This window comes from Pteropus alecto, unplaced genomic scaffold (genome assembly GCF_000325575.1).
Source record: "Pteropus alecto unplaced genomic scaffold, ASM32557v1 scaffold270, whole genome shotgun sequence".
NCBI lineage: Eukaryota > Metazoa > Chordata > Mammalia > Chiroptera > Pteropodidae > Pteropus > Pteropus alecto.
In genome coordinates, this window is record NW_006430735.1 from 3,133,924 (window position 1) to 3,146,968 (window position 13,045).

The 13,045-nt window shown below is 37.6% G+C and overlaps 1 protein-coding gene across 1 annotated transcript in view; it reads left to right on the forward strand.

Moving 5' to 3' along the window:
• Nucleotides 1-12,538: 12,538 nt before the first annotated feature.
• The window catches only part of CUNH3orf85 (chromosome unknown C3orf85 homolog), a 38,668-nt gene continuing 38,161 nt past the window's right edge, over nt 12,539-13,045 (forward strand). Inside the window, exon 1 of the mRNA XM_025051404.1 lies at nt 12,539-12,665. Within this exon, the coding sequence (XP_024907172.1) occupies nt 12,539-12,665 (127 nt within the window). The remainder of the gene's footprint in view (nt 12,666-13,045) is intronic.

The following is a 13,045-nucleotide window of genomic DNA, read 5'->3' on the forward strand; positions in this document are numbered from 1 at the left end:
AAGTACTTAATTCCCATAAAAGCCATTTGATCATGCTTTCTTAGTGGCTGCAAATATTTGCCTCTTGAAGAAGCATTTGATTTTTAAAAACGGTTAAGTTGTTTGGAATCGATTTTGATGATTAAGAGATATCATTAAGTTACATAATATAATCTGTTTAAAAAAAATTAAAGGTGCAACTAAAACTAATGAGACTAATTTTAATGCACAGTTTGTAGTCTGGTCCTGAACATAATTTTTACATTTGGATATATGAGTTCTAGCACATTACTTATTTTTAATAACAACTTTATTGAGAAATAGCTTATACACAAAAATTAAATGTTTAAATTATACAATTTGGTAAATTTTGACATATGTATATACTCGTTAAAGCATCACCACAATCAAGGTAGTAAACATATCATCACCCTAGATGTTTCTTCATGTCCCTTTGTAATCTCTCCCTTCTGCCCCCTCCACACCCCATCACTCCCACCCCCTCCCCGGGAAGCCACTGATCTTCTAATTCTGTCCCTATAGATTCATTTCTAGCACATTTGTTAAGTCGATCTACATATGTGATGGTCTCCTCTCATTCACATTTTTAAAACTCAATAATGTTCAAGCTAATCCATGAATAAATATCTAAGAAACATACCTAAGCTTTTGGGGTTTATAATTTCATGGTCATGTGCCCACTTCTAATCCCCATTTCTCTCTCTCATTTACTTCCTGTCTTTCAACCCTCTGGATCTTTCCTACCATCTCATCTTCCTAGTTTTTTCTCTTTATCTGGTCCTCTGGTCTGCTTTCCTCAACTTCTGTGCTCAGCCCTCCCTCTGACTAAAGCTGGCATTTCTCCACTATTCAACTAGGGGAATCCAACTCTTGTTAAGTTCTATGCACAATGCAGTAGTTCTCAACATTGGCTGCACATTTGAGAAAAATTAATTGGTCCTAGATAGGGTTCAGGAATAAAAACTCCACCCACCCGCCACCCCCAGATTATCCTAATGTTTATAAGAATTGAGAACCACCGGATCTGAGCTTCAGGCAGCTCTGGATAGTTGCAGCAGTTGATTTTGTGGCTCTTGGTATACAGTTCTCATGGAAGAAGCTCACACAAAGAAGGGCATTTCTTCAGTTAACAGATAGGAAGGACTCAAAATTCTGAAGGGACATACTTACTTTTCCTATAAATTTCAATGAGGTTTGCTGATGACTGACTATAGGTTCAAAATTTAATATTCCCCTACTATATACCCTGAAGCTTGGCCTTGCTTACTTCAATTCCTTAAAACTATGTATTTCAGATAGATTTCTATTACATGTTAATAAGAATGTCCAAAACAAACCACAGTATCTTCTCCTTCATCAAATTTACTCCTCCTTCTGGTGTTTCCTGTTCAATAAATGGCATCATCCTGCCATTGGGCTTCTGCTGCTCAAGTCAAAACCTCAGGATGACCAAGTTCTTCACCTCTTCACTCATATATAGACAGGTCCTCTCAATTCCACCACCTTAATGGCTCTCAAATTTGACCACTTTCTCCAACCCCACTACACTGCTTTAGTTCAGGAAACCATCATCTCTATTCTGGATTACAGCAACAGTGCCCTAATTCCTTGCTCTCACTAAAATCAGAGTGTACAGACAGTCTGCAGTCATTTGTGCATTTCCCTACTCTCCTGCTTATAACCCTTGCATGCCTTCCCATGCCTTACAGGATGAAATCCAAATCAGTTAAAAAATCTTGTTTACCTGTTGTAACCTGACCTCCTACCACACTGTGATGGTTAATTATACTTGCCAATCTGGCTAAACACTAGTCTAGATGCTGCTTTGAGAGGATTTGTGTATATAATTAACAATTACAATCAATTGACTTTAAGTAAAGCTGATTACCCTCCATAATGTGGGTGGGCCTCATCCAAATAATTGAAGGTCTTAAAAGCAAAGACTGAGATGTCTCAAAGAAGCAGCAGTTTTCTACCTCAAGACTGCAACATAGAAATTCTACTTGAGTTTCCAGGCTGCTGGCCTGCCCTGAAGATTGAGAACCCAGGATAGCAACATCTGGATTTCCAGCCTGCCAGCGGCCCTACAGATTTCAGACTTATCAGTCCCCACAATTTGTGAGCCAACTATATATGTATATGTGTATCTATATATGCATAGAGAGGCAAAAAGAGATACAGACAGACAGACAGAGATTCTCTATTGCCTACTGGTTCTGTTTCTCTGAAGAATTCTGACTCGCACACTCTCCAAGATCATCTCTGGTCACCACTCCCCAATCCATACTGCACTCTTCTACTTCCATACAAATAATCCCCCTTGAACTACATATCGAACATCCCAAACATTTCCGCGACTCCACCAGCATTCTAGGTTCTCTCCAGATACTACACATACTTCCCCTTTGCCCTTTCCATCCTTGATTCACCAATTTAAGGCCTATTTTCCATTTGAGTCTTTAGTTCATTTAAGATTTCTCCTGGGAAGCCTCCCTAATCCTTCCGTGTCACCAGGTGCCCATAATGAATGTTTTCTTTATTATTTGTGTTCTCTATCTTTCACAATATATTTAAATACCTCTTCACATATCTATTTCTCTTTCAGACTAATTGTTCTTACACTTTTTGGAACACAGTTGCCTCAGGGATATAATGAAACTATGAGCCCTCTACCCATAAAAGTGAATATGCACACCATATTGCCCATGGACCCCTACATTAGAATGTAATTCCTTAACAGGCACAGTGTGTACTCAGCACTTAACTCAGTGTCTGCCATTTGGTAAGAACTCAAAAAAAAAAAAATGTATTTAATGCATACACATGTGTACTAGAACTAATATACACACAGATAAGACACTCATGACTAAACATATATTTAGTTTGACTTTTGTAGCTCTCACGTTCCTTGAAGAAAATCTAAGACTGAAGGGAGAGTAATTCAGGGATCTCAGTAAATAATTTGGAAACTAACTCAATGCTTAGATTAACTATGCATCCCCATACCAATTCTGACTATTGGTGCATAAACCCTCTCTCTGGTTAGTCTGTTTGTCTGAGGAAAAATCAATTTGCTAGGTTTATGGCCGTATCATGATTTGCTACAATAAAAAATTTTGTAACATGAATAGGTAGTTTAAAACCAAAAATCATAAGCTGAGTTTTTTACAAAACAAATATAACCTAAAGAAATAAGTGCCACTTTGAACTCCAATTGCAAAGATAATTTTTAGTTGTTATGACAATGACAAGTGCTAGAGAAAGTGTGGTAAATACTGTCGTGCCCTGCTGGTGTCCTGCAATAAACACAAAATAACATAATGTGTAAATTCTGGCTACATTTGTTGACTTTGTGATTCCAGATAATTTCTCTCAACCCTTGCATCAATAACATGTGTGCTCCGAATGAAATCCAGCTTAAACCTCCCTTCTCCATTTCTAGGACCACTTCCCTAGTTTAAACTCTCATGAAATCTTATTAGGTCATTTCCATAGCCCCACCTCCCTGCTTTCTCTTCTTTCATACTTCTACAGACCATGCTGTATGCTATTGCTGGAGTATCTTTAAAAAAAAAAAAAAAAAAAAGCACATTTCTAATTTTTCAAATGATATTGCTCAGAGATCTTCAATGGTCCACTAGCTACAGAAAAACAAAACCAAAAAAAACCATAGGGCGATATTCAAAGTACTAATCCATTTGGCTCTAACACTTATCTCTAATCAACCTAACCTGGTCATTGTGCCCTGGATGCATTTTCCCCAAGTATCTACATGGCTCACTCTCTCACATCATTCAGGACTTAGCTGGTACATGGCCCATTTAAGATATTTTCCTTATGACCTCATGAAAAATAGTACATCTTGCCCAACACTTCCTGTTCTCTTATCCTGCTTTATTTTTTTTTCCTTTCCACAGTTATCTTTGCCTAGTGTATTATATATTTGTTCATTTCTTTATTGTCTATCTCTCACCATTAGAATGCATGTTTTATGAGTGCACAGACTTAATCGAACATTTTGCTCGGCGCTGAGAATAATTATTTGGTTCATTCTTAATAGGCTCTCAATAAGTTATTATTGAATAAATAAATGAATCTCCGGACTATTCTACATCCATTTTTTTCTCACAGTAATTCCTCAGACAGGAATATTCCTTTCTTCCTACACTACTGATAAAAAAGTACATCTACATTTCAAGTTCTAGCTCTTTATTATGAGGCATGGCATTCTTTCTCTGTATTCCTACAATACTTTGAGTGTCTCCCAGACAAGAGACACTTTTTCTATTTTACTCTATATAATTGGACATGTAAGGGAAGATCACTTCTTTTCCACTACTGCTGTTCTCTTCTACATGAAATGGAATTCAGTTAGTGTTAGTAAAGGGGCCTTTCTCCGTCCCTTGATCACTTTTCCCTTGTAGCAGTTCATCCAGTAATTTAGGGAGGCTCTGTGTCAGATCTTTTGTGTTCCCTCTTGGGAGTGAGATGCTTGCAAAGAGCCTGAGGTCTGCTCTGCTGTCCCTAGGGCAGATCAGTTCCAAGGGGAAGCCTGGCTCCACTGAGTGGGCAAGTTCTTGGTTCTGAGGTTTGACCACCAAATTTGCTAGCTCTCACACGAAGCTCCACACCCCGCAACCTAGCATTTAGCAGTAATAAAGACTGACTCTCTTGTTTTATTTTTCACTTTGCAGAACTTGGAGAGTAGAAATGGAAGAAGAGTGTCATTTATTATGCTGCCTCAGATCTCTCAAGATGTCTCCATCCCTTATGAACCATAAATATCCACTTAACACAGGATCTTAAATACTTAGAAATTTAAATTGAACTGGATTGCTTTTTAAATACAGGTATGGATTTATATCATGGGCTACATTCTCTCACCTGTGACCAATAGCCAACATTTCCAAGAGATCTGACAGAACTGGGGATGAGGATCAGTTTTAACACCACAGGCATCTCTCTAGTTAGTGATGACTATAGGACTGGATCACAGACCCTAATTTCATTTGTATCGTAGTCTAATGAAATGAACTAATAAGTGCAATAAGTACTTAGCGACTGAAAATGAAGCTAATGAAGAAAACATATTTGGCTTGAATTTTATAGTTCTCAAACATTCATACTGAACACTCATTTATGCATTTTAAAACTGTGATAAGTTGAGAATGATGTACACTTAATTATGAAGTCATTAACATACTTTTTAAAATAAAACTCTTTCTTCATGGCAGACAAATTGTTCCAAATCCCTCTGATGCATTCACAAAATCCTGAAAGATCTAATTTTGGAAATGGATCTTCTAACAAGAGAACAATTTCATTCTTGTGGTGTACGTGTCTCAACCTGGCTCCCCGTGGGGTCACTGTATTCACAAAGCACTTAGATTACATTAAAGATCTATAGAATGTGGTTTCATTTCATGAAGTAAAATAAAATAACTATAAGTTTTCCATTAGAAGAAGAAGAAAAAAAAAGAGAAGAAAGCAAATCTGCTCACCTGAAAACACATCAAGTCTTGAAGCCCCCGCATCTCTGAAAACAATATAAAAATATCATTGCTTCAATGTGAAATTGTTTTTAAAAATTATATTAATTTGAATTGCTTATAACCTATTGTCAGAAAGCGAACAATAGAGAAATACACTTAAACTGGCTTCAAAAACAACTTAATTACTAAAATGTTTCACTCTGCATTTATGTACTAAGACCTATGATCACTCATAATTTGAGAAGGTTACAAAGCCTGAAATTGAGAAGTTTAAAAGAAGAGATGGAATTCAGTGGTAGTTTCACAAAAAGCTCAACAAAATAGACGTGAATATACATTTTTTTAAACCAACTGGAGAATGATCCAGAAGTCAGAGATTTTCATGATATATTTTAGACAAAAAAAAAAAAAGGTGAAAAGGCAAATTACTAAGTAATATGTACTGTCTGATCACATTTTTAAGAACATATACAGTATACATGTACATATTTGTAATGAAAAAAATCAAAATATTAACAGTGGTTTTCTCCGAGTCAGAGGTCAGCAAACTACAGCCCATCAGCAAAATCTGGCCCACGAACTGTTTTTGAAAGTTAACTTTTATCAGAACATATTCATGCCCGTTCACTTACATCTTGTCTATGACTGCCTTCAAACTACAATGGCGGAGTTAAGTAGTTTCAAAAGAGAACGCATGGCCTGCAAAGGTGAAACTATTTCCTATCTGACCTTTCATAGAGAAGTATGATGACCCCCATAACATGTGATGAAATTACCCAGAGTTTTTCTTCTCTTTTTTCTATTTTCTCAATTTTCTACAATTCACAGATATTATCTGTGTATTTTTAAAGTAAAAATTTAAAAAGGAAAAGAGAAAGAACCAGAAAGTCCTGGTTTCAGTATCAAGAATGTGAGAGAAAGGAGAAAGATGATGAGAGGTAAGGTCTTAGATGCTGAAGAGGGTATCTTGAGAGAATGAGGAGTCTAAAAGAAGCTCAGAATAATAAAAACTATCAGTCAGAGTCTGATGGGGAAATCTGAGTCTTTCCCAAAATTTCCATCAGCCCTAACACAAAGCTCCCCCAGCAAATCTGAGTATGTACATGGCACTTGTTCACAAGCACAGTTTGAAAGTTGGCCCTTTCACTCCTTCCTCTAATCAATTGTGGCCTTTAAGCTCCTCTTACACAGAAATTCTGGTGTTATTACCACTGCCATTGCTTGCACATTTTCTGTTAGTCGGGTAAGCACTAAATGAAGTATTTTTGAACTATTTTTATTTTGACTATTAAAAGGATTTTCTTCTAATCCTTACCACAATCCCATGTAACACAGGTATCATTATCTTCATTATATAATTATACATTATATAAAGTACCATGTACACAATAAGTGCTCCATAAACGCCACTGTACTGAAATGAAAATTTTCAAAGAAACTGTTTCTTCATACAGAAATTCCATGGGATTGGGCCTAGAACAATAATTCATCATTACAGCATATTAAGACATTTTATAATAAACTTCATAATTTAGCGCAGATACTTTCTCTCTGAACAGATGATGTATTAGGCAGAGGCCCCTAACCACATCTTCCTGATTTAACCTACAGGAAATCATCAAAATCTTGAATACAATGATATCAAATAATTTTTTAGAATAACACAGGGACTATATGAAGACCTTCTTTATGATACCGACTGAGTATCCTGAGAAGTCTGTTAAATAGCTCTACTTGTTGCCAAATACTAGCATCTAAGCAGTGGTGGCAAACTCAAGTGTCCACTGAAGTCAGAAGAACTAACAAGTTCAGGCTGGCTATGGGGCCATTAGAAATGGCAAAGCTAAGGCAGAAAAAAAGAAAGAAATGGCAAAGCAGAAGGCACAGGCTGGTCCCTAGCAAACACCTACCTGGTACCTGACCCCATTGAGGAATGTGGCCTCAAGGTTGCTATTTCTAATATTTAAAGTAAACAAACAAATGCAGGGGATCCACATTTTTTATGTGGCACCTTCCATTTCTTAAATTTTACAAATAATTCCTCTTTTCTTTCTTTTCTTTATAAACAATGTGAACTTTCACTACAAATCAAACAAGCATGAGATAGGCTGGACTTAGTGAGGGAGGGGGACAGTTTACAAATGTTAATCTCAGAATTGCTTTATTGATCACATTTCTCTCACTCCCCTGAGTCTGAAGTCATTTCTTTCTTTGCCAATCACCCAATCACCCTCTACGACATAAACTGTTCCCTTTGTTCTATTTCTTCTCCATTCTGATTTTACTTGTCCTCCTTTGTTGAATGAATGGGTCAAACAACTTCAGAGGAGAAAAGACAGTTGGTAAAATAAACAAATGTGTTCTTTCAGAGTTATAGATATCAAGGTTGAGATTTGTTCTTTCAGAGTTACAGATGTCAAATTGCTGAAAATGGACATTCAACAGTAGGAAGAACTAATGACTCCTTCTAAGTTGAGTTTAGAGCTCGCCTGACCAACCGACTTCATTTTTTTTCCTTCTTTTTCCTTCCTTTCTGTGACAACTGTGATTCCATTAATTCTACACAGAGAGAATTTCACATAGGGAGGAGCTACTGACTTTTTCCTTAGTGCTGGGTATTGCTCTGCAGGAAGTTCTGGAAGGCTGGTTAGCTGACTTATACCCTGCAATCACACTCAGCCATCTCTCTTCTAAGGCCAAAAAGGGGAACAAATGCAAACAGTTGAAAGATATTTATCAACTCATGGCAGGGGATATAGTTCTCTCTATTGAGATCCCTGATCTAACAGCTGCCTATTACTTCCTGAGTGGACTTTGCTTTCTGCAGGAAAGGCAGCTAAAATCTTTAGTGAGTGGGAAATACAAATATAAAACAAAACGCCATATTCAATTAGCTGAAAAATAGACAGCATCACAAGTTTCTACAAATACACTTATTAAGTGGGCCTTAAATTGTTCAAGAGGTTTCTTTAAACATCAGTGCCTTTGTCAGAGACACTAAAATGGGGAGGGGGAGTTCTGAAGCCAGACAGCCTAAATTTGAATTCTAAATCTGTCAGATATCAATTGTATGACCTTGAATAGGTCATCTAACCTCTCTGTGCATCAACTTCCATGTGTGTAGAATTGGGATAACGATTTCTATCTCAAAGTGTTGTTGTAAAGATAAATGAGGTAATACCCAATATATAAGGTACTTAGAACAGGAGAGATCGATAATTGTTAGCTATTTTCTCCTTAACTATGCAATTCACTTCAACACAGACTTCAATAAATGCCTAAACCCAAATCTAAATTCTCAAAACATAGTGTACATTGATATATAACTCAAAAATATTCAAATCAATATCTGCTGTTACATGGTTATCAACACAAAAACAGACATCTAATTTACCCACATATATACAAACTAAAAATGAATAATTCTTCCTTCCATCTATCCTTTTTCCTATATAGTATCTTGCTTTTACAGGAAATTAAGTCACAAAATATTCCAAGTGGGAAAAAATGAAATTATCTTTTCAACTTTAAAGATAACTAACTAGACTCAATTTATGTCATGAGGTACCCACAGTGACCTTTGTTCACAGATTACCCTTACCTTGCATTGTCCAGTAATTCAGCCAGTGCTCCAAAAAGGAAACTGTGAGTGGTGCTGATGAAGAAATAGAGGGAAAACCAAAAGTTAAACTAACTCTGTAGTCAGTGTAAAAGATTCAAGACACTTACAGACAAATGTTCTTTAGTTCTAGACAGATAATCAATTAAGGAGTTATTCTAGAAACAACTTTGTCTGCACAGTCAAGATTCTGAAGTAGATGTACTCCATTACAAAGTCAGGGCTGAGAGCACGATTGCTAGTATATCACGTCTGCTCCTAATAAAACAAAAATTTCAAGGACTTTACTGTACTTAGAACAAAGGCTGATATTTTAAAATTGTTTCATAAACATCTGTTCAAGTTAAAGATTTTTTTTATTGAAATCTTATTATCTAAGACCAAATTATTTCTGAAAAATCTTGATCAAAATCCTGGCCCACTAAAAGGCCTTAAGACTCCATCAGCAGTCACAGGCTCTGGCAGAAGACCCCTATTTACCCCAATAATCTATATTTTTCTGAAAAGCCTGCTCCTTAAATAACCTCATGAATTACCTACAGTCAGTCACTCTCTCCTCTACCTCCTCTTGCCAGGTCCTGGGTAACAGAATACACTAGACAACCATCACTATTTACACTTTGAAGGCTGAATGTTCATCTGTGGGTGAAATCAAGCTGCCTTCTGGGTCTCACATTTGCTTTTCATTTCCTGGTGTGGATATTTCAATCACCAATCTTATCAAGGCATTAAGAGAAGATTCAGTGTGCAATTTTCTTTTTATACTCAGGAAACAGGTAGCAAAAGCAAAAGAGATCCAGTTATCAAAAAACATCTGCTTATCTGTACGGGAGAAAGGATCATTTGCAATGTCTGAGAAACTCCCAATGCCTCGGGCCATAGGACAATATGTTAGCTGAAAAAATTATTTTTTAAAAAAAGTACATACATATATCCATTTTTTGGAAGTTTGCACTTTAAACACATGCTGATGAAGACTCTCTTAACCCAAGTCAACTTTCAAGCTTGTAAAAAAGTGTCTTTCACTCAAAAGAAAGCTAGTATATAACATTCCAAAATAAAGCAAAAGAGAAGTGTAGATGATACATTTTACAAAACCAACAGTTTAAACCACATGATTCAATGTACAGATATTCAATATATAAACAATCCTTCAGAGAAATCATTGCAACCATTCTGACAAACAAGAAAGAGAGGCTTACAATGATTCCTCCTCCACAGCATCACGGAGTTGTCTTTTTCAACTGGATCATTCTCACCAGCATGTGAACACGTTCTAACAGTTTTGTCTTAAAAAAAAAAGAAAGGAAGGAAGGAAGGAAGGAAGGAAGGAAGGAAGGAAGGAAGGAAGGAAAAAGAAAGAAAGAAGATGCCACATAAATTTCTTGTATTATTTCACTTAAGAAATTGTCTGCCTACCATATGCCAATGTGAAGGGACATGGTCTTTTCTCTTTTGGTGATCAAGCTAATGGGGTATGTGGAAAATACACGAGCAATAAATACATTAAGATGCTATGATAGACTGATTAGGTGCTATGAAGGAGGGGCGATGGGGAAGAGGAACTGGTGGGGAGAGGACATGGTGGTCAGGGAGACCCTCTCTTCACAGAAAGCATTTAAATGGAGCCCTGAAATATGAGGAAAACTCAGTCCCTTGCACATACAAGGAGAAAACTTTCCAGCAAGAGTAAAAGATGAAAAGACCCTGAAGCAGAAAAGAGGCAAGGAGGCTAGCCTGGTCTGGCTATGGTAAAACAGATCACGCTGAGATGTGGGATAGCCGGGTCATGCAGTGCTTCCTGTTCCATGGTTAGGAGCTCATACTTGGTCTACATGCAACTGGAAAGCACCGTCATGTTTCAAGAAGAATAACATGTCTAGTTAGTTTTTTAAAAGCTCACACTGGCAGCTTTCAGGAAAATGGACCACGGCGGAGCAAAAATGAGAAACAGAGAACCCACTTTGGGGCTATGTCCAGAGGGGAAGGGCAGTGATTTGGACTAAAGTCAATGGCAATGGAGATGGAGAGGAACAAATGAATTCGACACCTAGCTGGAGAAAGCATGAAGACTTGATGATGGATTGGATGTGGGGGTGAAGCAAGGGAGGAATAAAGAAATCATTCCTGTTTTTACTGAGGATTGGAAATCTCAGCTACCTCGGGGAACTGAGAAGATGCCAATTTGTATCTGACTTTGGTGCTGTTGCTTCACGCTACTTTCATTTTTGCTTTTAAGTGACCAGACGACCAACTGATAATGAAATGGGGCAGGGGGCACCACAAGGTGGTTTGGGAGAGAAGGAGGCTGGGAAGCAATAGCTGCAGAAACTATATACAACTGAGGCTGGAGAACTTTCCTGAGATAAAATTCACAGTCCTTCCAGCATTCAGTTTATAATTTTTCTTAAACTGAACTTCAAATTTCTATTTCTTCATTTGTATTCCACCTCTGTCTCATCCTTTTGAGCTTGAAATTATTCTCCATGATAGAGAAATAAAATCTCAATATCTGCTGAACATTGACTCTTTTGCTCTATTTTCTGTAAAAATTACAGTTTGTCCCATGCACCAATGCTGGTGGTCCCTGGCTTTCTTTACACTTCCATTTCTGTAGTTTCAAACCTAGTGCATCTCTTATATCAATCAGTACTTTTAATAAATCCAAATTACTATAAGATTCCCGAAAAAAAAAATACCACTGTGAATTATACAGCACTTTCTGCTATTCTTTGCTGTGTTTGAAATGACTGATGGAATAGAAAATCTCTGTCATCTGCCTCTGCAATCTGAGTATTTGAAATAACACCTAATGAGTAGCCAGAAGACATCTGAGCCTGACAGAGAAGCAAGAGTGTCCTTGTAATAACTAAAATGTGAGAATTCTATCTTCAGAGATAGAATTCCATTTTTCGAAAGCTCTGGAGGCCACAGAGGCTGGAATCAATAAACAAATTACTCTATGGAAGCAACTTTAATCTTTAAAATGTCAATGTGTTGGGCAGAGACATCACTAGAGATAGGCAACCTTGGTAGAAGGATTCTGCTTCCCTACAATTAAATAGTCTTGTTAAATGTTAATTCCTACTATGCGCTGTTAATGGGGAAAAAAAAGAAAAGGTTTAGCCTGGCCTAGAATATATATCTTTATCATTTTTCACTGCTTTTCTTTTTAAAGCAATCAACTTTAAAGAAACAAATATTTCCATAAATCAATAATACCAAGCCCTCCTCGCCCAAACAGAGTATTTCACTAGGAGATGGACCAAACTCTTCACTGTGTGGAGACTCCCTTCCTGCCTATTCATACTCTACCCAGCACTCACGAGTTGGCGTGGATGAAATCCAGATGCAGTTGGGCCCGCCGCAGAGTAGCATACTTGTCGCCCATGTCCTCAAACACGACCCTGCAACCTAAAAGACATGGATGCGGGGCCAGGTAGTTGTCGCTCACATCAACACCCACGCCCACGCCCACGCCCACGCCCACGCCCACGCCCACGCTGACTCAGACAACCGAGCTCGGGAAACTCACACTCCCCCTGGCGGCCAGAGTGCGAAGCTCTCCCTCCACAGTTGGCCTCGCACCTAGCAAGACATGTTGCTGCTGGCTTTGGATTCACCTATTGAGGCATCTGAGCTAGGCTCTTCTTCCCAGATTGAGATTTATATAACCTTTCTAAACAGTTATTCCCATCATTCCCTAACTGAGAAATGGTGCCCAAGACTGAGATTAGAATTTGATTACACATACACATAAAGAATGTGAAGAATCTGGAACTGAAAACAGAAACTCATAGATACTGAGGAACAAACTGATGGCTGCAGATGGAAGGGGGCTTGGGGGGGATGAGTGAAAAGGGGAAGGGGAAGGGGATTAAGAAATACTAGTTGACAGTTATAACAATAGTCAAGGGATGTAAAGTGCAGTGTA